The 26,987-nt window shown below is 37.1% G+C and overlaps 1 protein-coding gene across 2 annotated transcripts; it reads left to right on the plus strand.

The window, feature by feature from the left end:
* Positions 1-771: 771 nt before the first annotated feature.
* LOC127523774 (endothelial PAS domain-containing protein 1-like) lies at positions 772-26,987 on the plus strand. Of its 2 annotated transcripts, none has more exons than XM_051914851.1 (16): positions 772-1,080; positions 7,292-7,482; positions 10,843-10,994; positions 11,122-11,206; positions 14,256-14,374; positions 14,467-14,669; positions 16,971-17,077; positions 19,665-19,812; positions 19,890-20,107; positions 20,975-21,177; positions 21,560-21,670; positions 22,845-23,257; positions 24,390-24,516; positions 24,611-24,725; positions 24,821-24,976; positions 25,542-26,987. In XM_051914851.1, exons 1-16 carry the CDS (start codon positions 1,055-1,057, stop codon positions 25,691-25,693), a joined length of 2,526 nt encoding a protein of 841 aa, XP_051770811.1. In that variant the 5' UTR covers positions 772-1,054; the 3' UTR covers positions 25,694-26,987. The 2 variants fall into 2 exon arrangements, with proteins under 2 accessions (XP_051770811.1, XP_051770812.1); XM_051914852.1 differs by having other exon boundaries at positions 24,614-24,725.

Consider the following 26,987-nt stretch of genomic DNA (forward strand, 5'->3'; position numbering starts at 1 on the left):
AAACCAACAGGTTTCTCAGAGGGTTTAGGTACAAAAAATCTCACCAAAAACATTTGCGTCAATGAGATGTTCTTGCTAATATGGTGAAACCAACATGCATATGTGTGCATTATTGCAAAAGGATGTAAGCGGTTCAACAGTCATTTAAAGAAAGGCCTGGACATATTTGGGGTGTGCAGATGCAAACTTTTCAAAATATGTGGCTTTCTCTAACCATTCTGATGCTCTTAAAAAATAAACCATTTCGATACTCTCTTTAAAATAAAGGTTTTGAGTGTATGACAGACACAATTGCAGTTTCCCATCAAATACGTGGTTTAAGTCATAACGCTGTTAGAGGGGATCGATTACATGTTTGTTTACATGATATACTGGTAGAAGCCTTCTAATCTGGCTTATTAAATGGGAATGGGTCTAGGACAAAGTTGAACTAAAGTTAAATTTGTTCCAATTAAGTCCTACTTCAAGAAAAGACGCTCAACTGTTATTTTTCCATGGTCGACGGACATGTTTGCTTGTTTATCCACGTTTAAAGATTAATATTCAGCCCTGATGAACTTTTGCTCATTTTGGCTCCTTCTTGGACACTTCACGTGGGATTCCCGTTGTTTGTTTTATACGCGACTCTGAAACAACATTTTCACGGGCCAAATACTCACAAAACTCGCGGAGCGCGCACGCGTGACTAGAAAGCGTCAAAGCGAGAGTCTCGGGATCGCGCGCTGGGAGGCAGCCCAGAGATGTAAAGAGCGCCAATCAGTTCGCACAGTGCACAGAGTGCTGATAGCACGCGCAGCACAGGAGTGGCGCTCACGAGCTCTTTACCAGCATCCGGTCAGTCAGTGTCACTCTGGAGAGGTAGTGCGATCCTCGGCAGTGTTCTGAGACTGCACTAACTGCTCCGGTCATTACTGGAAATGTCATGAGATTACGGAGGAGAAATAACAAAATAAAAGCATCTGTGAGAAAATACGCGTTTAAAGTTTTTCTTTTTTGGAAAAGTTAAGTGAATTCATTATACGCAGGACAAGGTTGTCTTCAGCATAGGCGCATCATGACAGCCGACAGAGAGAAAAAAAGGTAAGGCGCCAGAAATCATTTTTATACCGTGAACTATCAGTTATGTATGACTCAAGTTGTTTTAGCTTGATTTGAGAATCTCAGGTGAGATTTGCAATGACACTGGCATCAGAGCGGAATAAACGTCTGTTTTAACAAATCTGAGCCGTATCGGATTAAAGGATTCATAATAGTACTGGTGTTGTATTTGAACTGATATTTCCCCCTTTTATAAATAACCTTTTTACATAATCTCCCCCGCAATTTTAGTTTCTCAGGACTTGATATTGGAGAGGTGCGCGCGGATCCTATTTTTGGCTCGCTCTTGTTAATGGACTCATATAAATGACTTGAAAAGTTATTAACATGTCATCACCAGAGTTGTATTGCTACTAAGAAACGACAACGAATGACACACTTACTGTATCTCAATAGCCTATACATGCGAGTTAAAAATATTGGATAAAAATAATTATGTTGTAATCACGATTGGACGTGTGCAATATGCATTCATAATATAAAACAAAACAAAACAAACTAGTTTATTTAAAAAAAAAAAAAAAAAAAATCCTCAGAGACTGAGAATAAAAATGCGCAATGAGGTCTGACAATAAGTTTCTAAAGCTCTTTTTTTTTTTTTTTTTTTTTAGTAATTAAGTGGTCAAAAGAGTGCATTGAACTTAAAAATGAAGGCAGCAATTAAACTAAAGTTTAATATTTTTTTTGACATTTGTTTAAAATATTAATATTTATTTCAGAGTTATAGCTATTGTGATATTTTCTCCAACCTGAGTAAACTAATTATTTTTTTCAAAGATTGTGATGATCCTGCGAAATTTAGAAGAAAAGGTAAACATGAAGTAGTGCAAACATTATGAAAAAGTGTTTTGTCTTTTTAGTCTGTAGTTCACCAACTACTTCTGATAATTGTCAGTTTGATCTCAACTATTACACTAATACATAATTTAATATAATACATAATTAACGATAAATATTACATTTATTGTTATTTTGCAAACAGTATTTGTACAGTTTGTATCTATCAGGTAAATAACAGCATACCTAATTATGACATGACCTAATTAAATCCCATTTCAATGCTCTACCCAGATACTGAGCCCTATCTTTCACTGTTCCTCCCCCGGTCACTCAAATGTCTTTATACTCCAAGATACAAACCCATATAAGAATATCTATCGATCATTAAAAAAATGCATTTGTTGCATGGTGTAAATTGTGACTTGGTGATCTGCATGGATGACATTCTAAATTCAGATGTTGCCAGAATCAGCATATTGATTTTGTGGTAAAATAAACCGGCACTGGCTCTCTGGTGCCTAAGGCATATTGAAGATGGGGTTTATGTTCCTCAGTGTGGTTCTTGGTGGCTTGTTAACAGGAACGTAATGTTCCAATTGAAACTGAGGTTATCAGATCAGGGCTCACCTCTCTTTTTAATTCATGGACAGCGTGAACAGGCCATGATGTGTCCCTGCTCTGGTTACTTCCATGACTTTATCCGATTCTTATCTCTTATCTGGTTTGTTTAACCTGCTCTACAAGTGTTTCATTAACACTGTGATTTACTGTGATGTCTTTTGTAATTGGTGCCGGTGGGGTAATGTAATCATTTAAGTGTGCTGTTTTAATGGCATCCATCAAAGCTTGCTGCAAAGAAGGAATATGCAATATAATACATATGTAATATGACACCCTGGGTTCACTTATCATATTCTGTTTAACACTGAATCTTTCACTTGTTATTAGTTGGAAAACTAAAGGTTGGCCATCTCTTTGAGGTTAGGGAAAATAGGATTATCTGTAGTGAATGGCCGCTCTGTACAGTCTGGCTTTTGGCTTTCTGTGAACTCTGTCCTAATCTGGTTGAGAGGGGAGATGCAGAGAGAGATAGAGGGAGGAATGGGTTCACATCGGCCTGCTAATCACATGATCTGCTCGCTTTGACAGGTTTTGCCTTGGTTGTGCGTGATGACGCCCGAGGCAATAGGTGATAGTTTCAGCGGTCTTGCCATTGTGTTTGCTAGGTCGTTATGTGCACTTTAGGAATTGTGACAGCTCTTAAAATCTCCCTTAAGATCTCTCGCTGAAATACAGACTATTCTCGTGTCAGCTACCTGTTGAAAGCCTGATTGACACTTTTAATGTAAAGAACACTGCATGTTGAGAACAGACGGGAGTGGCTACATATCTGTCGGTCTTGTTATTTTGTTCTAGTAATGCCACAAAAGGTGAAAAGATCACAAAAGAGAGGACTGAGAAGTGAAAACGGCCAGCAGGCCTCTGTCTTCAGGCTACCTTGACCTGTAGCACATCTCTAATTCAGAAGTTGTTTAGCCAGCTAATGTCGAAAGCGTTTGCAGCGTAGCTGGGGGTTGAGGTCAGCAGCTGGACTGTGTGGGAACAGAACTCAGTAGCCTAGTAGAGGGCAGAGGACACAACTCCCCTTCATTTGAGAGATTGAATCCAGTTAGAATGAGGCCAGAGGGTTTGTAAAAACTACATCTCAGCAGAGAGATAAACCTTTATGCTCAGCTCACATCCAAGGGGTGTTTGGGCAGTGTAGATCTGGATTGTGTTACTAAAAAAATAAGATAGGAGTTCACACATTGGGTGATGGTTACTGATTCCAGCTGGCTTTGAGAGAAGTGCTTTCTATATAGTGGTTTTTATAACAAAACCACTGGAATGATGTGTATTATATATTGTTGTTATTGTAAATCAAGTCTAAACAGTTATGGGCAATATACATAATACTGATGGGTTTTTTAAGCGTTTTAACCATCAACAGGTAGATTACATCAATATGCCAGTAGGTGGTGACAAGTGACAGTCTTTTTCATTGAGTCATTCACTCAACCAATTCATTTGGAACACTGATTTATTCGGGAATAAAACAAGTAGCTTATAACTACTGTCTTTATAAGTGAGTCATTGAGTCAACCGATTAGTTTAAAATACAGATTCATTTAGAGCGAAACTTTACTATGGTGTGTTTGCTTGAAGATGTGCAGAAGTTTATTCTGTTTTGGCTTTGTAAAGAACTATTTTTGTTGACGGATGAACATAACTGGTAAGATTGTTTCTAAAATGTAAGTTACTCAACTTCTAGTTTATTGAACTTGCTCTTGCTTGTGTGATATTGATTTATTATAGATTTGTTCAGTTCTGAAATGTAAATGAAGTGAAATTTCTGGCATTGATAGCGTAACTACTTTTAAGCTCAAGAGATCCATCTGGTTTCTCTGGCACAGAAGTTTAGTTTCTATTTTAGTTTATAATGTTGTCTGGTAGGTTAATGGTTTGCCATGCATGTCAGACTTTCAGAATGAGGGAACAGTGTGCAGTGTTGAAGTCAAGCGCAATGTTGCATTGTGCAAATTTTACAGTGAGCAACAATTTGTTGTTATTTTTAATGCATTAGTGCAGATATAAATTGTACATATACAATGCAGTTTGTCTGCTATCTTTTGTACTTAAATGCCCTTCTATTAAAATGTCCTTCTTGACATATGTTTGACATTTGCGTGAATTTAAGAGTTGGACAGTTTCCAGGAAATGATAAGAAATTAGAGCATTTTGTAAAAGGGCAGATAGTGTTAGAGATTGTCTGGTAGATTGCATAATCATCATTTCATTAGTGTTTTATTGCGTAGAACTTTAAGTTCTCTATAACTGTAAATTGCTTATATAATTGATTGTATAAGCGCTCAGACTCTGGGAGGACATTGTGCTGATGTCAAGGAAAACAATTTCTCCTTTTTCCCCACAATTGAATGTATTGAACATGTGAATTCTATGAGTCTGCATTATCTTTCCCCTTTTTTTTAACCATTGTGTCTGTATTTTTAGAGCTGCACTTGATTTCTCCTCATTAAGACCTGATGGGGTTTCATTTATGGTTAGAGACAGAAAGCAGTAAGCAGTTGGGTTGAAATGGAAGTTGCCATTCCTCATTTAGCCCTGAGAAAAAGCAGACAGAAAATTAATGTTAAGTCCCAATGGTTTGACATCTGAGTAAAAACGATCAGCCATTTTCTGTGAGAAGAATATATAGTTACTATTACAATTACTTTTTTTTTTTTCTTCTGAAAATAGGAGGGCAGAAAGGGGGCATGTTATGGTCACCAAATATGCAGCTGTATAATAGAGGGCCGATTATCACATTCCCGCACCCCCGCACCACGCTGTGCACATTTTACAAACACTCCCAGACCCGGGCTGACCTGAGCCGGGGAATAGGGGACCCACACTGGGAGGCTGCTACTGGAATTACACAACTAGATCCTGGTCTCAGCATCAGCCTCCCACAGACACTGAAACTTAGTGCTGCACACAGGCCACGTGTCGTGTGTTGGTATATGTTTTAGTGTGTTATCATATGTGACGCATTAGAGAGCACTTGTGGTGTTTCGCCAACAAACAGTGCTGTGGCTTGGTTTTTGTTGTGAGGGTGGCACACCACACTCAGAGGCCATTGAGAGTTCACTTCTCTCTGCCACACTCTATTTCACACACTGGCAAGCCACAAACCGCAGAAATCTTTCACCTGCCAAGATAAACGTTCAAAACATTCTTATTTTTTTCCTTTCACTTTTACATTTACATTTTTGGGTGAACTGTCCTTTTAAGCTGTATGGTTATAGATAGAATGCTATATGGACTAATTTACAGAAGCATATGCTGCATTGCATTTTGTCAACTCTCATACACTACCATTTAAAAGTTTGGGGTCAGTAAGATTGTTTTTTTGTTTTGTTTTTTTAAAGAAAGTACTTTTATTCAGCAAAGAAATATGCATTAAATTGATCAAAAGTGACTGTAAAGACGTTTATAATCTTACAAAATAATTCTATTTCAAGTAAATGCTGTTCTTTTGAACTTTCTATTCATCATGCTTTCTTAATCATGGTTTTAGCAAAAATATTAAGCAGCACCACTGTTTTTAAAATTGATAATAATAAAAAAAATGTTTATTTAGCACCAAATCAGCATATTTGAGTGATTTCTGAAGGGTCATGTGACATTGAAGACTGGAGTAATGGCTGCTGAAAATTCAGCTTTGCATCACAGGAATAAATTACATTTTAAAGTATATTAAATTAGAAAACTGTTACTTTAAATTGTAAGAATATTTCACAATATTACTGTTTTTACTGTATTTTTGATGAAATAAATGCAGCCTTGGTGAGCAGAAGAGACTTCTTTCAAAACTATTTAAAAAATCCCCAAACTTTTGAATGGTAGTGTACATAACTGTCACTTTACTGTCAGATTATACTGTATAACATGTACTAACAAGCTCAAGATAGACATCTGCATGGGCCCAGCCCTGTGACCTGACCTGACCCGGCCCGATTTGACTGATATTTAATTTATCGGTGTCAAATTTTAAGAACGAACTCTTCTTGAACCTGCAATGACTCAATTTTTTTTCCTCTGCGAGTGAGTAAACTTAGATTAAAAGCCTGTTGCACAGATTCTCACAGGTGTGGTTTTGCAATGCTTTTGCTTTGACTCAAGGAGGAGCAACATTGCACTTTTGTGCTTGTCCACAAAAAGTATGCTCAAAATGATTGATAAAATTATTTACTTTTATTAAAAATGGACCCAAACTTGACCAAAAACCTGGCAGTTTGTCAGTCTGAGATTGGGAAGCAGGCTTATAGCTCCTAAAATGGGGCCTTCAACTGGGTGTCTCCTGACTTTCGCCAATTTTTGTTTGGTCTTAAAGTATATTATAATCACATTTACCTTTGCAAGTGTAACTTCACAGGCGAAATCCAATAATCTTTTCAGTGTGAATCCAGAATTTTGCATGAGGACCCCACAGATTTCACATCAGATTCACATTTGGTGAACTTTGGCACACAAATTTGCCATGTTGACCAATAAAAAGCTGCTTCGTTTAGAAGTGACCCTTGTGTGAGCAATGCTTCATTTTTTGTTAATAAACAATAGACTTTCTTTGCCCACGATATTTCCCTTGTGACCAACAAAAAGACGATAGTTATCTTCAATGAAGATTAAAGTTCATTGTTTTATTGTCCTTCCCACATAAAAATGAACAATAAATAATGTAATGTACATTTACTGTATGTGAGTATATCTCTCTCTATTCACCAATTTAAAAACATTGACTGCATACAGTGTCTAAGCTGAAGATCAGCCTATAGGCTATGTGTTGTTTTCATCAGCCTCTTCTGTTTTCCAGGCACCCTTCAGAAAGGCGCAAGGAAAAGTCTCGTGATGCAGCACGCTGCAGGCGCAGTAAGGAGACAGAGGTGTTCTATGAGCTGGCCCATCAGCTGCCGTTACCCCACAGCATCAGCTCGCACCTGGACAAAGCCTCCATCATGAGACTAGCTATCAGCTTCCTGCGCACACGCAAACTCTTCAACTCAGGTACACAGCTACACAAAAATTTATGTGCACATTGTCATTGTATCTGTTGGTTTTCTTATTATTGTGATTCTATCGCAATTTTGGCTTATATTTTTGATGGTCGAGATTGTAATCCTGAAAAACTTTAAACTTGCTGATGAGGATGTCTAACAGGAAGTGCTGTATGTTGTCACCTTGGTAGCTGCTTTACATATTGCTGTGAAAATGGTTTTGTATATTATTTCCAAATTTACTGAATCTACTGTTCAGATTTTTTAAATGTTTTTGAAGTCTCTTCTGCTCACTAAGGCTGCATTTATTTGATCAAAAACGCCGAGGAGCCGTACCGATGCACAACCCACGTAAAGATGATAATTCCGCAAATAACTGCAATTGCAGGTTTCGAACAGAGATGGCGACAAAAAGGCAAAACTTACGGACTGCAGCTTTAATATAATAAATGTCTGTCACTTTTAATCAGTTTAATGCTTGCTGAATAAAAGTAACCCCAAACTTTTGAGCTGTTCTTCATGTCTGTCCAAACCTGCATTTGGGGATGTCTTCATTTGGAAAGATGATTTATGAATAAAATGCTGTTGTTTTATACTAAAAATGCAAAAAGGTTGGTTTGTAGTTATTATAATTAGCCCACACAAAAGAGGTCTGTGGTGTGTCCTCATTCAAGTAAACATGTTTATGTGTCAGTGAAGTTGGGTTGGGTAGGTCCATGAGATGTCCTGTACTCCTTAATATATACAATAAGAAATGCAGGAAGACAGACAAAGAACACTGCACATTGTTTCCAGACTCCAGTCCTGACGCACATACATGTGTACAGTATGTGTGCATGTCTCTGAGAGAGAGAGAGGATTAAACAATGAAAAGGGAAGAGATGGAATCTGGTGATGAATATGTGCGTGTGTGATGTGGAAGTGGGTGGGGGAAGATCAATGTATGTGGAGAAACAGGGAAAGAGAAAGATAGCGAGGTGTGGGGTAATTAGGGGCTGCTAGTGGTATTGTTTTCTGTGAATTCTTCTCACACTCTTTTCTTAGCAACAGTAATTTCTGTGTTGGCGCCCTGCAGGTCGGCTTGTGATATTCAACGTGCTGTATATCTTCCTGGATGTTCTGTTTTGACCTTTGATACTGTAGGTCACTCGATTATAAAACCAGAAGCTGAATAAAGCTATATGTTCAATGAGGTGTATGGGACTCACAACTGTATAGTCATAAAGTCACAATATCACTTATAGGTGTTAAAGCGGTTGGCCCTGTCCATAACGGCACACTTCATGTGCAATTGCGATCTTGTGAACTTACAATGGCCGCTGCGTGCGTGTGTCTGAGACCGTAGCGTGTCCCGTTTGTCATTGTAGGTTTCAGAAGGGTGCTCATGAGCACCCCCTTTGCAGCTCGATGCACGCTTTTGCCAAGTTCGCAAGCTCCGCGGCAGACTTCTACCCGACAGTCAGAGCACCATTACGTGTGGACTCGGAGTAAGATTGTGAGGGCTTAGGGTTCCATTTGGGACAGGGCCGTTATGATTCTCATCTGAACCAAATCTCAGTCTTGATCTTTCTGCCATTTTGAACTTACCTCAAAGGTGTCATTGGTTGAACACTGATCATAATATTTCCTGAAATTCCAGCAAAGTCCTTCTGAAGATATAAATCTTTGAACCCTCATTAACAAATGGCCCAGGACAGATGAACCAAAGAGGATCATCTCCTGTCAAAATGAAAAATCACAACTCATATCTCTTTAACAACTTAGTTGTTTCTCCTAGACAGCGGTAAGATGGAATTGTTAGCAAATGGAGACATGAACTGAAATCTCTTGCTTCTCTTTTGTGTCTCATTTTTAAATGGCCCAGTTTTCAACAGGAAGTTCTGTAAAGGACAATTCAACAGTATTAGAATAGTATTAGAAGAGGATTGTCTCTCAATTCACAAATTATATTATTCAACATCTCAATTGTTTCTCCGAGACAGCAATGAGCTTAAATGTAAAGCAAAGCAAGTCTCCAGCTAATCAGATTTTCTAATTTTTTATTTAAAGACTAAAAATGTCACAGATTGTTCTCAAATTTCAATATGAGTTCAAACATTTATCATCAAATTCTTTCGAGACCAATTGATTTGAGCTAGACACATTAAATGTATAGCCCCATGCTCTTACTGTAAATAATCGTATCACTTACACTATCGTTCAAATGTTTGGGGTTAGTAAGTTTGTTTTTTTTTCACCAAGGCTGCATTTTACAGTAAAAGGGTATTGTTGTGAAATATTATTGCAATTTAAAATAACTGTTTTCTATTTTAATATATTTTAAACTGATATTTATTGTGTGATTGCAAAGCTGAATTTTTAGTATCAATACTCCAGTGTCACATGATCCTTCAGAAATCATTCTAATATGCTGATTTGCTGCTCAAGACATTTCTTATTATCAATATTAAAAACATTTTCAGTATTCTTCGATGAATAGAAAGTTCAAAAGAACAGCAGTTATTTGAAATAAAAATCTTTCTAACATTATAAATGCCTTTTTAACATTTCTAACATTATAAAATGCCTTCACTTTTGACCAGTTTAATCTGTCCTTGATGAATTCATTAATAAAAAATCTTACTGACATCAAACATTTGAACTTAAACAAACCTAAATGAAACATACTGTAACTTTCTGAGACATGAAAGAGCAAGACTCTCAGAGAACCTTGTTTACAACCAGAAAAGGCCTAAATGATTCTAATAGAGATGGACAGAGGCAGAAAATTGTGAGTTCTTGGGTTTGGCTGAGAGCCAGAGAAGTAAGACATCACAGTGAAGTATTTATAGCACCAGAACGAATGCAGTGAGGCTTGAGGTGGGAGCGCAGACATGGACCACCTGCTGATACCCAAACACACAATGCGGACACACAGTGCTGATGTCTGAGCGGGGTCAAAGCCTCAGTGCTCGGGACCTCAGTGCCTGATCTGAATGAGCAGGGGAGGACATCTTGTCTGCAGGGAAGCAGACATGAAACTCACAGCATGGAGCCTCGCTTTAATTATTTTCACAAGTTGTTGATGCTTTTCATGGCATTGTGTACCTCAAACTTCCCCTCTTTGCTGATCAGCTGAATAGCTTGTTTTTATTCCATGTTAGTATGTGAATTTAATTCGATAAATAAGTTTGTTTAATTGAATCTGAGATGTTTAGATTTTGTGAAGCTAAATGCTACAGGATATGAGTCAATGTTTGTGTAAGAGTGTGTGATTGTTCCATAACTTTCGATTTGAGTTTGTTTTGATTATTTGCCAGTGTAAATTACAAAAAAGACAGAATTTTACATTGTACACGCATACTAAGTACATACTAATGTTTTGTCGCAGGCCGCACAGTCCAACAAACCCGGTACCAGGATGACAGCCAGATGGACAGTCTATATCTGAAGTCTCTGGAAGGCTTTGTTGCTGTGGTAACATCAGATGGGGACATGATATTCCTTTCAGAAAATGTCAGTAAATTTATGGGCCTTACGCAGGTGAGCTTCACCTCATTTCCTTTATTCTTTCAGAATAATTACAAAGAAAAAACCTATAAAAGCCTTCTGTTACTTCAGTTATAGTGGCTGAGCATTTAATTTGACTTCCCTTACAAAATGTGATCAGGTGGAACTGACAGGCCACAGTATCTTTGACTTCACACACCCCTGCGATCATGAAGAAATCAGAGAGAATCTCAATGTCAAATCAGGTGAGAACAATTTTCCCAGAAGTATGTTGATTTTTTTTTAAATTTTGGATACACGGTTGCCTTTAATACCAAAATGGCAGAATCTCCTAGTCCTCTTTATCTCTGGGAATAATTTGCCATGGAGATGTCCTTATCTGAGTGCACTTATCACAGTCATGATGTTACATTTTGTACGTTCTTGTGGTGGTTCCTGTGAAGACAAATCCACTTTTTTACCCAGCTTCACACTATAGACCACAGTGTAAAGCGTAGTCATAGTCCTGTAGTCCTGAACAAAATAAGAACTATATTACTATTGTAGTAATATTATTTCAGCACCTGTAAACCCTGTCAACACATATACAAATTGGACTAATCCAGTCTCATAAACAAGAGGAATTGTTTTACTCAGTTTTATTATTTTCATTCGTTCATTTTGTTTCTGGACTATTCGGGACTATAGCCAGGGCAAGAATTCATTCAGAATTAATACAGTATCCGTATTTATTTCAGACGATGACAGGAATTCAGCAGGCTTGATTTGAATAGTTTCGGTGCTAAACATAGCTTGTGAATTGTTATGCTTTCATGTCATTTATTCACACCAAACTTGGTGTGAACTTGGCCTTTACTCTAGCTCAAGTAGTTTCTGTTAATTACTGTTTCTGTTGCTGTCATGTAGCAGTGTTTGCTTGCTCACAGACACATACTCAGAATGAGAGTAAGTGGGCCTTCCCCACAGAAAATCTTCCTCCTCATCTGTTTTTATCTGTCTCTCACTGTCTCTTCCTCTATCTTTCATGAGCCTGTCACCTGACCTGTTTAGAGCTCTTGAGCAAATGACGTAATTTTCTTGCCATTTCATTGGCCACTTGGAGATAATATCTATGCAATACTGTAGTTAAGGTTTCGACAGACTGATTTAGCTTTGGTTGAACTTTGCACCTGGCGTCCACAACCCATTGACAGACCAAAGTCCTCTGAATGTGCTAGAAAAAAGTTTAAAGGGTTAGTTCACCCAAAAAATGAAATTTATGTCATTAATTACTCACCCTCATGTCGTTCCAAACCCGTAAGACCTTCATTCATCTTTGGAACACAATTTTTTCTTTTTTATCCCCCATAGAAAACAATGTAATTACCGTCCTTCAGTGTCCAGAAAAGTAGTAAAGACATTGTTAAAATAGTCAACGGGACTACAGTGGTTCAACCTTAATGTTATTAAGTGACGAGAATACTTTTTGTGCGCAAAAACAAAACAAAAATAATGACTTTATTCAACAATCTCTTCTCTACCCTGTCAGTCTTGTACGCATTTGACGCAGTGAACGCAGTCAAAGACTTTATATATAGAAAGACGGTTCACTCGTATTATTATGAATGGGAGAAAGTGCAACGCGCAATATGGCGGAATAAGCCCCGCCTTCTAAATAAGAGCCAATCGCCTAATGGTAAAGTCATCGCGTCACTGCAACTAGAAGCTCCGGTTCCTATAGAAACAGTCAGACGCACGCTTCCTATAGAGTACCTCAGGGATGACGTGTTTTTGTAGGCCAACCCGGAAGTTAGCGGCGCACGGGTTCCCTCGATCGAAACCCAATGCATTTTTCCCATAGACTTTTGGAAAATCGCAAAAAAATAAGCTCTGTGTTTAACAAAGGGTTATGACACTTACACGTTTTGTCTATCAAGATAATCTTTACAAGTTAACACAACATTTATACATTTTGAAGCCTAAATAAAGTCGTCAGATATAAAAAGCTAACAGTAGGCTATAAACGGACTACAGCACACCATGGTCACAGATCAAGGTCACCACCACCAAGCTTCCTTTATTTAGAAAACAACTTTATTTAAAAACATGCTCGCTGATTATGATCTGCGCTGTGTATGAATACTTATCCACTTTTTCATGAGAAATGCTGTCCAAATGTCCTGTTTGTCATGATGACGTCTGAAGTCCCCACCAAAGGAAGTAGTCCCTTTTAGCAATTTGCATTTTTAAGACACAATAAAGGTTTAAAAAAATCACAAGCGGGTTATAACTGGTGTGTTTTATGTCATAGATCAAACGTGAAAATATTTAGAGGCTTTGTTAACCACAGACCTTATTTCAGGCGATTTAGCAAAAACCCATTCAAAAAACCCATTGACTTCGGGGCGATGGAACCGGAAGTCCTAAAATGCTAACTCGCTTCCGGGTTTTGCCTACAAAAACACGTCATCCCTGAGGTACTCTATAAAGACGCGCGCCTAGGACTGATCATGCACATGAACTTCATCCTGCCTGAAAAATGTAGTTTTTTGTCATGATTCGAGAGTTTATAAACAAAATTTATGAGATAGTTGTTGTCGAATTTCATTGATGATTTCAAATATGAAATTTAATCAAAAGCTTGGCGAACAGCTTTGGAGAATTTCATGTTTCCCCATTCAAAGAGATAAGAGCTGCACTTGCATGCCCAAGAGGCGTTTCAAAGATGGCCGCCGAGTGAAATGACTTGTCTTAAAGGGACTTTGACGCAGTTCAGTGCTTTCGTGTTTTATGTCCGAACGACGGCTCAGTATTGGCCGGGGCTGTTCACGTGAGCACCACGACGCATGCGTGTGATGCTGACGCAGGAGCCGGCCAATACTGAGCTGGCGTTCGGACGTAAACACGGAAGCGCTGAACTGCGTTCACTGCGTACAAGTCTGACAGGGTAGAGAAGAAATTTTTGAATAAAGTCGTTATTTTAGTTTTGTTTTTGCGCACAAAAAGTATTCTCGTCGCTTCATAACATTAAGTTTGCACCACTGTAGTCACGTGGACTATTTTAACAATGTCCTTAATACCTTTCTGGACCTTGAATGGCGGAAATTACGGATTTCTCTCGGATTTCATCAAAAATATCTTAATTTGTGTTCCGAAGATTAAAGAAGGTCTTATGGGTTTGGAACGACACAAGAGTGAGTAATTAATGACAGAAATTTCATTTTTGGGTGAACTAACCCTTTAATGACCAGCACTATGGTCAATTATAAATGCATTTTTTTTCAGTATATATCTTAAAAGGTGTTTGATTGGCAGGACCTGTGTATGGCAGAAGAGGTAAAGACATGAGCACGGGCAGAGATTTCTTTATGAGGATGAAGTGTACGGTCACCAACAGAGGGCGCACTGTCAACCTTAAATCAGCCAGCTGGAAGGTAACAATGCATAAGCATATCATACAACTTTATGCAGTGTACACATGCATGTGCTATCAAGTAAAACACTGCGTCGCCGCTCTGTCTTTCAGGTGCTGCATTGCACGGGGCATCTGCAAGTGTGCAGCAGCCGGCCCCCTCAAGTCCTGTGTGGGTTTTCAGAGCCACCCCTCACATGCGTCACCATGCTGTGTGCACCGATCCCACACCCCTCTAACGTCGACACACCTCTCGACAGCAAGACGTTCATGAGCAGACACAGTATGGACATGAAGTTTATCTACTGCGATGAGAGGCAAGGGACTGTTCACTAATTGGAGTATGAATGCATTCTGTGTATGTGTGTTTGTGTGTATGTGTGTGCACATGTACAGTTGGCCCAAAAAGACACAAAAGTGTTTCCTATTAAGACAGGAAGTTTGTGCAGGATATATCAAAGGGTCTGTGATTATTTTTATTATTTTATAGACATTATTTTATTAGCCACAGACTTTGTTTACATTTGTTTACAGTCATGAATCATGATTTGCAGGTGGTTTTAGAGGGAATGACATTCTCATTCTAGATAGCATTTGATATGACAATTATCGATGTAGTTCAGGATGAGTCATATTGTATTTATTGTTTGGAAGATTATGAGTGTGTATCTGCTAAAATTTATACTACCATTCAAAAGTTTTTTTAATTAATACTTTTTATTCAGCAAGGATGCATTAAATTGATCAAAACTACATTTTCAATCAAATAAATGCAGACTTGGGTAGCTTAAAGGGTTATAGTATGACTATAACGATCTTCTTTCAGTCAAACACAATTGGAGTTATGTTAAAATAAAAAAACATTCTGGCTCTTCCAAGCTTTATAATGGGAGTGAATGGTAACCAAGATTTTGAAGCCCAAAAAAGCACATCCCCCACATCCAGGGGGGTAATAAAGGCCTTCTGAAGCAAACAAATAGGGCTGGGCAACAAACTCCAGCTCCTTCGACATTTCTCTTTTTAAAAATTCTCGATTTAGATTTCTAATTTATGACTGGTGTTTTGTTTTGCTCTATCCTTTCGCGTTCGTCAATACGTCATGCGTCAGGTCAAAGTTCACTCTTCCACCGGAATCGACTTTCGAATGGAAGCCAGTGATTTTAGTTTGTGAAGTTATATGGATATTTTTCTTACAAAAATGCATTGCTTCACTTCAGAAGGCCTTTATTAACCCCCTGGAGCTGTATGGATTACTATTATGATGGATGGATGCCTTTTTTTTGGGCTTCAAAATATTGGTTACTATTCACTCCCATTATAAAGCTTGGAAGAGGCAGAATATTTTTTAATATAACTCCGCCTGTGTTTAACTGAAAGAAGAAAGTCATATACACCTAGGATGGCTTGAGGGTGAGTAAATTGTGGGATAATTTTCATTTTTGGGTGAACTAACCCTTTAAGAGACTTCTTTCGAAAACATAAAAAAAAAATCTTACTGACCCCAAACTTTTGAATAGTAGTGTAATTTTGTGAACATTTAGGAGTACAGTAGCTTATGGATCACCAGACATGGACTATCAAAACTCTAGTTTACAATTTATTGAAGGTCACTGTATCTTTGGTAAACAAACAATTTTGCGCTTATGTGAGTGCACGTAAACAGCATTAGACAGCTAATACTGTATGTGTGTGTTTCAAAGGTCAGTATTGGAAACTCTTATCATAATTCTGTTGTGCTTCTACTTGCATTGCTATCAGTGTGTGTGGTAAGGAAGAGTGATTATGAGCTTTTCTTGTTAGATTAGCTACATTTCTTAAAAGCTCCTAAGGTGCAACAAATGACTTCTCTTGCAAATCTTGCATAACAAGCCATGGAAGTTAGTTTGTCCTCTGGCAATATGGGGCTGGTGCTGCTCTGAGTGCCTGGTCACCCATCTGTACTACACTACAGTGGATGTGTTGTGAAGAAGGTTAACAGCTGAGGTCAGATATTTGCATGCTTCCATTTAATAGGGCTTATTATTGACCGCACAGAGTTCATTAAAAGCCCATACTGAAACAGGAAATGAGAGGAGGCTACTCCAGGGAAAAACTCAAATAGAAGAAAAATAACAATTGCATGAGTTTGTATGAAGTATTTAACATCACAAAAAAATGATATGATGAAGATATTGAGCATTGCAACAAATGCGTTTGTGATTAATAGACAAGCCACATCTGCTTTCAATCTAGCATTTGCTACAGCACTTCAAACACAGAAGAGGATGTGGCCTTTGTCTTTTGGAGGCAGTGTGTTGATACATGTGTGCTGTTCTGACTTTTAATCCAGCAAGTTGAAAAACAGACATTAAAGATAATGATCAGACAGAACAAGTACGACTCTCTTGCACGAGAGATTTATAGCTCCAATAAACAAGGGTCCTGCTTGTAATCATTTGTTCTCACTAAGCTAAGCAGAGAGTTTACATTGGCTCCCAGCAGCACAAGTTCGATTGCTTTCACTAGATGTAATCAACAGTCATGCATCTTGGTTAATGATGGCTTCAGTGCTTTAATTCAATCACACTTTGTTTTGACTGTTCCATTAGTTTTATTCTTGATCTGTCTTTGTGTTTCAGAGTCAGCAGCCTGATCGGATACAGACCAGAGGAACTTCTTGGCCGTTCGGTGTATGAGTTCTGCCATGCTTTGGATTCTGAAAGCATGACAAAGAGCCACCAAAATCGTAAGTACCTGTCTACATCCAACAAAAACAAAGCCAGGAAACACAAAAACATTAAAAGTCAGACTTTTTCTGTTTAGACTTGAAACAGCTAAACAGTCTTGAATTGGAGATACCAGTCTGAACAAAGCCATAGGGTAGATTCATGTTCAGTTTTCTGCATTTGCTCCTTTCTCTGTACCTTCACTTCCCACACTGGCGCAAGCACACCAGAAACAATGCAGTAGCTCATTGTGTGAATACCGTTTTGGCTAATTTACCTATCTTTAAATCAATCTTGACTTTGTCCCGAAGTGACTCACAGTCTGGAACAGAACCATGCCTCTCATCTCTGTCCATGGGTAAACTTCTTGAGTTCAAAACCTTGAAGACCTGAGGTGTTCCCATGGGCTTGATGACTGAGGGAAACAGATGTCCCGCCGGGCTCCAGGAATTGTTGAGGGATATTTATAAACTGAATGGTTGTTGCATTGCTTTATTTATTTGCTTAGCAGATGCCGTAGACTCTACGTTTAATATTTTCGGCCACTTTGCTTTTAAACCTACCATATAGTTCTAACCTTAAAGACCATTTGAAACAATTTACATTTTGTAGTACATTCAATGTTAAATATGGAAGCCCATTTCTGCCACATAAGAAGAAAACACATGCTTTGGTAAATCATAATTATGCCATAAAAAGAACTTAAGAAAATAAAAGATCACAATTATGTCCTAAGTATTAGATAAAAAGTAGTCAAAAGTCATAACTTAGTATGTCACAATTATGGCTTTATGGCATAATTTTATTTTTTTTATATAAATTCTGACTTTTTATCTTATAATTAAGACTTTTTAATCCCATAATTATGATTAACTAAAGTATTTTTTTTTCTTATGTGATGGAAATGGGCTTCCATAGTTGTGCGAATCCATATCTGTTTTATTGATTACTTATTGATTTATTTACATTAATTATGTTTCCAATGTATTATCTCAGGAATAAGCAGTGTATAAACTTTTTTATTGTACAGCTGCAATAAGATTAGTTCCCTCGCATACAGTAATGGACAGCTTCCAGTTTCATCCTAAACCACAAGATAACCCACTGTATACAAAGGCTCCTGTCAAATCTTGTTTTGAATGTGATTTGAAACTGATTTGATTGTTGTTGCCACATGAGGCATTGAGGCTGAGTAGATGGCCTGAATCCCATTATATGTCCTTTGACTTCATCTATAACAACCCAAAAGCTCTCAGATTTGCTTCTTCAGGATGGCCCACCTGATTAGCTAGTGCATTAGTGGCTAACAAGCCTTTGAAGTGTGCAGCACCTCTGATCTGGTTCCTCTGATGTCTTTAATCCAGATCAGTGCTCTGGTGTTCTTTACTGGCTTCTTCCAGTGATAAGTACCTGGAATATTACCTAACAGTAATATCTTTTGATTTGAAAAATGACTACACTTACATGATCTGCAGTAATGGACCTTATTCAAAGACAGTATTAAGCTTTAAGCCATTTTCACGGTGTTACATTTTAAAACTATTCAGTAACACTTTACAATAAAGTCTACTTTGTTAACATGAACTAACATGAACTAACAATGAGCAATGTATTCTTACAGCATTTATTAACGTTAGTTAATAAAGATGTTCATGTTAGTTCACAGTGCATTTAACTAATGTTAACAGATACAACTTTTGATCTTAAAAATGTATTAGTAAATGCTGAGATTAACATGAACTAAGATTAATAAATACTGCAGAAGATTTGTTCATTGTTAGTTCATGTTAACTAATGTAGTTAAAACCTTATTGTACCAATTATTGTTGTAAAACCTTGTTGTTATTCTATTTATATTGTCATTTACATGATACAGAGCCTATCCCAAATAATGTCTAACAGAGAATGTTAAAGTTTGCATGATCAAATAATTTATTTGCCATTTATGTCACAAAACACAGCGAAAACACTGATATAGAGTCATATTATGATTAGAAGATATACTGGTAAGATATTACTGCTTATTAATAGTTAGTAAGGTAGGTGTTGGGTAGGTTTAAGAATGTAGAATAAGGTTGTGCAGAATAAGGCATTAATATGTGCTTAATAAGTACTAATAAATAGCCAATATTCTACTAATATGCATGCTAATAAGCAACTAGTTAAAAGACCCTAAAATAAAGTGTTACCAATATACTTCAATAATCCATCTAATACTCCAGATCTGAATATGGACATTGAAATTGATGCAATCATGCTGTTTAATTGCAGTGCAATTTCTTATTCTGAGTAAGAATGTAAGAATGTTAATAGTCATATTAGTTGAATACATGTACGTCAATGTCCTGGCTATTGAACCTAAATGGAGATGTCATGACCTTTAATATCTTCATGTTATGGAGGATTATGAGTGTTTTATTTAAACTTTTATTTTTTATTTCATTAACTACATGTTTAGGATGTTTAAACACACACACACACACACACACACATATATAATCAATTGGATGCAGAAATATATTTGGCAGAAATATATTGTGTATCCATTTATTATTTGTTACATGTAACAATTTAGGTCATTTCCTCTTTTTCTGTTTTCTTTTTCAGTTTGTAATAAGGGGCAAGTGGTGAGTGGCCAGTACAGAATGCTAGCCAAGCACGGGGGCTACGTTTGGGTTGAGACCCAGGCAACCGTCATCTACAACAATCGCAACTCCCAACCACAGTGCATCATCTGCATCAATTACGTCCTGAGGTACTATATTAAACGATGACACTAAATGATGATACTGATACTTATGATACTGTTCTCACGCCGTTATTGTATTTCAGTTCTGTTGAGGAGCAGTCCCTCGTCTTTTCGCTGGATCAGACGGAGGCTCTTTTCAAGCCCTACCACATGCGTAGCATGGGAGAACTGTTCAGCCAGGGTGGAGCTTCCTCCGTTTCAGAAGCTCAGGACATTCTTTATACTAAGCTCAAGGAGGAGCCTGAGGAGTTAGCTCAGTTAGCGCCCATGCCAGGAGACGCCATCATTGCCCTGGACTTTGGTCAGAGCGCCACCCGGCACTACTTCAACCATTCCCCCTACAATACCTTCACCCTCTTCACATCCTCAAACCCCGAATACAAATCTCCTCCCATCCTGCATGCATGAACTCTTACTCCTTCCCTTGGTTCTCCTTACTCTACCTCACAATCACACACATACACTGCCCAGGTCATAAGTTGCGGCAGACGTTGTTGTACTGTAGCTCAGTGGCACTGTAGCTTGGCTTTGCTGCAGGGTACGCAATATGTGACAACGTAAAAGGAAGCTGAATCTTTCTGCTCCACAGCACATGAGCATCTTATGGCTTAGCAATGGCTTCAGCAAAACAATTTTGTATTATTACAATTAATTTTTTTGTTTGTTCGTTTTTTTATAATAAAATTAACTTTTATTTCAACATCACCTGTGTTTTTGAAGGTTTACCGATGATAACAGGCAGTGTTTGTGTGTTTCATTACCCTACCCACAGGGCTATAATGGGTATACTAATTTCACTTTTCATCACAATGCATGTCTTTACAAGTAAAACCACTGCATGGAATGGAAATAACCACCTAGTGACACTTTCAACAGTTCTAATTGCCTTTGGTGATGGCTGAGGTTGTTTTTAACACCCTAATTATTTATGTAACCATTTATTCTCATGTAACTCTCACTCTGAAAATGAGCCAGATCATGGTGAGCACCAAACTTTTGCACATTGTGTTGTTTAAGGTGTATCTATCCACTGTTAGTTGATCTTCCTTGGCTCTTTATGCAGTAGTTCTGTGACATTGCATCTTATTTCAGTTATATTTATCCCACATGTTGAACTGTAACTTCAGAGGCATCGTTTGACTTGTTGCTGTGTGCAATGCATTTGCAGAAAGGCCAGAGTTTGATGAACCGACGTACTTCTCCAAGTCCACCAAGCTTCCATCGTGGGTTGTGGACACACCCCCTGAGGGCAGTCCTGATAGAAACCTGTCCAGCATGCCCTCTACCTTCAGCGTACCCCAGGTGCCTCCTGTGGGCAAGTGCACACCCTGTACCACACCCTGCTTGAGTGGCTGCAGCAGATGTTCTACAGTACGTCCCATTCTCATCTGGTCTCTCTCACTATGACAGGCTGACACTAGAGTCTTATCATCATTTTTTAATTTTTTTTTTTTTTTTTTTTTTTTTTACATGTGGTATATTGTTTTAAATGTCAAAAACAGCCATCATTTAGTTCTCATGGTCTTTTATGACCTGCTCTCTGAACCTTTAAAAGAATTGTTTTGCTGTATTTTTAAGATTTCTATATTGAAACAATTAAATTTTTTAAACAGTATGTTTTCATAGTACATTGTAATCTCAAAAGATCAAGGGAAATTGGTTTCCTCCTAATATGACCTCTTTAAATAGTGGTGTAATTATGATTTATTTAACATGATGGTGTGTTTAAGTGGTTTCATGTGTTTGTCTGCAGCCTAGCAGTCCAGTAGATTACTGTGGCAGTGGAGAGTGTGATCTGAAGGTGGAGCTGACAGAGAAGCTATTTACTCCTGAATCTGTAGCAACAAATCCCACTGAGTCCCAGGTGAGTGAAGTACAATACTTGCAAGCATTTCATCTGTAATAGTTCACATTACATCAAAATTCTATCCCAGTGTTCTTTTTTTTTAACACAGTTTCAGTCATAGTCTTTGTCTTTGATAAAAATGTGAATAAAATGGAATACAATTTTAGTAAACAAAAATTGATTTTGAATTAATGATAATGAACAAAAGACTTGTCAGACAACTCTTTAACAGTGTGACTTGCACATTTTGACTAGCTTGTAACTTCAAGTTCACTTGTTCGTTCACTTCAGTGTCTGTGCAGATGCAAGATGTACAGTAATATTAAATTTACATTATGGATATGGCTGATTAATCACATATACACTACTACATATTTATTTAAAAGTAATTAATACTTTTATTCGGCAAGGATGCATTAAATTGGTCAAAAGTGACAGTAAAGAATTTTACAATGTTACAAAAAAAATTATTTCAAATACATGTTGGGTAACGCTTTATTTTAAGGTGACATAGCTGCATGTTACCTCATGTACTTACTATAGTAATTACAGTAAATTATGCATATTTACAAGTAACTAACCCTAAACCAAACCTAAACCGTAACTCTATAATAAGTACATGTAGTTAATTAATATTACTCAGTACTTATGTGAGTAAGTACAATGTAACTACGTCACTTTAAAATAAAGTGTAACCACGTGTTGTTCTTTTGACCTTTCTATTCATCAAAGAATCCTGAAAAAATGTATAACAAATGTATTCCAGAGAAATATTAAGCAGAACATCTGTTTTCAACATTAATAATAAGAAATATTTCTTGAGCATATTAGAATGATTTCTGAAGGATCATGTGACACTGAAGACTGGAGAAATGGCTGCTAAAAATAGCTTTGCCATTACAGGAATAAATTGTATTTTAAAGTACATTAAATAGAAAACAGATATTTTAAATTGTAATAATATTTGACTATATTACCATTTACTGTATTTTTTTAATGTGTTACCGACAAACATTTCAGCAGTATTGTATGATATCAGCTCTTTCACCCAAATTCCTGACATACTATTATTTGAACCAATTCATTCAGCATTTTTCTTCTTCTAAAAACATTGCAAGTGTTTTTTGTTTTTGTTTTCTCATCAACTGTTTTAAATGAATATTTGGTTGACATGATATCTAACTGTGTGCAGTTGGACCTGAGCGATCTGGACCTGGAGACTCTTGCTCCATATATCCCAATGGACGGTGAAGACTTCCAGCTGCACCCCATTTGTCTGGAGGAGCCGGTGCCTGACACAAGTCCAGGCCTGAGCACAGCCCTCCAGCACAGCTTCAGCAGTGTAGCTGACCTCTTCCAGCCCCTGAGTCCATTCCCTCCTGTCAACAAAAGCAGTCCTAACACGTGTCCAGACACGGCTCATGTGCAGCCTTACCAAACCGCACCAAACGTCCCTCTCTCTTCTGAAGAGGGTAGACAGAGTCTTCAGTGGCCTCCTGACCCACCCTCACAGTACGAACGCACAGATATTGGATGCATGGATGACAGAAACACAGCAGATCCAAGACAAACATGCAGTTTCACTGCTGCACTGCCACAGCAAAGGTGAACAGAGTTCATCATTCCCTTACACATGCATTTTATTTTGCAATACATGAACTAGACATTAATGATTAACTAGATTAGGACTTCCAGAAGGAAATGCCTTTGCAAGGAAGCAAAAGAATTGTGTTAAAGTTTCAAGTAATCTTCTATGCAAGTAAAATGCTGCATCAGAGTTGCTTTGTCATTGCGACCATTCTGTTCCCTGTGAGTTTCAGTCCATTCTGTTTCTGAGTTTGAGAATCAAGTCTAGAAAAATCACAAATTAGCATGCAAATCCATGAAAGAAAAGAACACCAATGTGCAAATATGTTGTTGCAAACAAATTTTTAATGCTGAACAGTCTATCAGTGTAAGTCAAGCAGACAGCTGAACAGGGTTTTAAGCCTTTTTGATGTAAGGGCAACCAAATATACAGGCAATTATATATTTTTATGTAAAAAGACCCATTTGTGACCCTGGACCACAAAACCAGTCATAAGTCGCACAGGGTATATTTGTAGCAATGGCCAACAATACATTGTATGGGTCAAAATTATTGATTTTTCTTTTATGCCAAAAATAATTAGGATTTTAAGTAAAGATCATGTTCCATGAAGATATTTTGTAAATTTCCTACCATAAATATATCAAAGATTTACGGGAAAAGGTGAACTTTTCAGTAAATTCAGTAAGTTAATTTTCATTAAAATTACTTAGTTGTATAGCAACTTCCACAATAAAAAAATATTGTTCCAAAGCTTTACCAAGAATATTGTTTTGATTATATTGTTTTTGATACATACACTAACATTCAAATATTTTTGAAAGTCTCTTTTGCTCACCATTTATTTGATTAAAAATACAGTAAAAACAGTTATTGTGAAATATAATTGCAACTGTTTTCTATTTGAATATATTTTAAAATGTAATTTATTACGGTGTAGACAAAGCTTTCTCCCATTCATAGTAAAATGGGTGTGCTGTCTTTGTATATCTAAAGTCTTTGATTTAATGCATCCTTGATAAGTAAAACTATTATTTTTTTAAAAAAAAGAAATAAATAACATATTGACACCAAACTATTGCACAGTAGTGTACTATAACAAGGGTCATTATGTTCACTGATGGATTTAATTGTTCTTGCTTTTTTTAGGTTTTTTGAGAGCTTTGCCCCTGTACAGAAGGGCATGAGTGTGGGGCAGATCGCTCTCCTCAACAACTTCAAACGGAAGTGGCCGTCAGAGTTTGGTTCATCGTGCTCTTTCTCAGATATTCCAAAGGTAAGCTCTCAGAGCTCACTGTAGACTAATGGAAATGAGTTAAGTTTATATAGTGATACCAAAGACAGAATTTCAAATTGACATGTGTGTTCAGCAGGTGGTACCCCCTCACAAGTCTGCAGATGGAATGCGAAAAAGGATGAAGACGATGAACGTCGACAGCTGCGCCTTCTCTGTCAGAAAGTCTCTCAGCACGAGTGTGCTCACAGGTACATCAGCTCTCTCTCTCTCTCTCTGACTATCTTTAGTTGTTTCTACTTTTTCTATAGCCAAATTTACACACTCCATTGTTCCTTTTTCACAGATAAATTTCCATGCATGCAAAATGGATTGGTTTCTCGTCACAGCTGGAGTCAATCTCTCAAAGGGACCTCAGATGACCTTAAACAGCATTTCACAGAGTCATTCTGCTCTCCCAGTAACAGACAATACCACATGATGCCTTCACACAAACACTCAGGTCAGTCACCAGCCCTTACAACAAACCAAAATATTACCAACACTTCAATATTCACAAATATTTCCAATATATCTCATGATTCATATCTTGGCAGCATCAAAGAGATTTACTCTCCCCTCATATCATTCCAAACCTGTATGTTTTTTTTATTCTGTGGAACACAAAAAGAGAGTAGTTCAATAGTTTGGGGTTGGTAAATTTTTTTGATGTTTTTGAAAAGAAAGTCTTTTCTGCTCACCAAGGCTGCAATTATTTGTTGAAAAATACAGTAAAAACAGCAATATTGTGAAATATTATTACAACTTAATTTTCCATTTTATTATATTTTAAAATGTAATTTATTCCTGTGGTGGCAATTACTCCGGTCTTCAATGTCTTTCAGAAATCATTCTAATATGCTGATTTGAAAAAAAAAATACTGACCCTAAACTTTTAAACAGTAGTGTATATATTCCAAATTTCTGAAGTCATACAATGGATTTGTGTGAAGAACAGACCCAAATTGGACCAACTGGGTGTTTATCTATGTGACATTTGAGTCACAGGTCTCTTTTATTTTCGACAGGCATGATAAGTCAACTGTTGGGCCCATCCTTTGACTTGTACTGTCTGCCAGAGCTGACAAGATATGACTGCGAGGTAAACGTGCCTCTACAGGGAAACTTGCATCTGCTTCAGGGCAGAGACCTTCTGAGAGCCTTGGACCAGTCCAAGTAGACTCAGAGCTTCTTCAGTGATCCATTCACCCAATGTGTTTTCATCCCAACTTTGTCTATATATGCTTTTGTCTTGTACGCATGTATTATCAGCCTTTATTTAGACCTATTTGTACATTTTCCTTTAACATCTGTGTGATATTTTAATATATATTTGAAAAATCAGATTGTTACTTGTTTAGAATGTGTTGGGACGTACCACGTTCTGTGCTACTATCTTAGACTCTAATATTGTCTTGTGCCTTCAGATGCTAAGTGTTCTTAACATTTATGGTCAGATTTACCAGATTCACTGTTGCAGAATTTAATATGTATATGAATATCAACTAACTAGAGCATATAAAAAATATAATATCATATAGAGTTTAAATGGTAGTTTAATTTGTAACTTATTCATGGAGCTTGGTATACAAATACTGTGTTTGTATAAATCAAAGAGAGTTAAATGTTTTGCAAAAACTATTGCCTTAAATATAAGCTTCGAATTTGTACCAGCAACAAATGTGGCGTAAAACTGTGTCGCTTGGAAATGTGTCTGTTTTCCCGTTTAGAATCCATTAGTAGTGGAATCTTATGCCTCAGCTTTCCCCTACATTCCCCTCAACACAATCATAATGACAAAAATGCTGTATTAAATGTATAGTTTCTGTCATGTAAAGCACTTTATTTTAAAAGATGCTAATGGAAGACCAAAACGCCCCAGTATAGTGGTGTGTCTTAGCCATCTTCTAAGGCCCACCAAACACTAACCATTCTTTAAAATATCTCTCATCTTCTTTCTTTGAAAACTGAACTGTAAATTCAAATATTATTTTCTTATACAAACATATCTATTGTGTCTAAATTAGGTCAGAGTTCTATGCTCTGGATCTCTGTACACGCGAAAAATGTTTGTATTTGGTGTTCAAAAGTGCCTTGGTACTCGGTCTTATCTACCTATTGGTAGACAGAGATGAATCTGTAGCTTTCTCAATTACAGTATATATATATATATATATGTATGTATATATATATATATATATATATATATATATATGGTAATTTAAGGTTATTAGATTTTGTATTTTGTGTATCACCTTCTTGTGATACTCTGGGGTTTCTGTGTGTTTCTTAACAAAATATATAAAGCTAATTTTATCTTATAGCTTTTGAGAGAGTCTGTGGTTGTTTATTCTCAGGATAGTCGTTTAAAGTAACAAGCATTTGTATTCCAGTCTTTCTTTGTAGCATTAAAAGATATGAAAGATTGCATTATGTCCAAAGCAAATTAAAACCTAAATGGTGCTACTTGCAAA

Source organism: Ctenopharyngodon idella, chromosome 12 (genome assembly GCF_019924925.1).
Source record: "Ctenopharyngodon idella isolate HZGC_01 chromosome 12, HZGC01, whole genome shotgun sequence".
Lineage (NCBI taxonomy): Eukaryota > Metazoa > Chordata > Actinopteri > Cypriniformes > Xenocyprididae > Ctenopharyngodon > Ctenopharyngodon idella.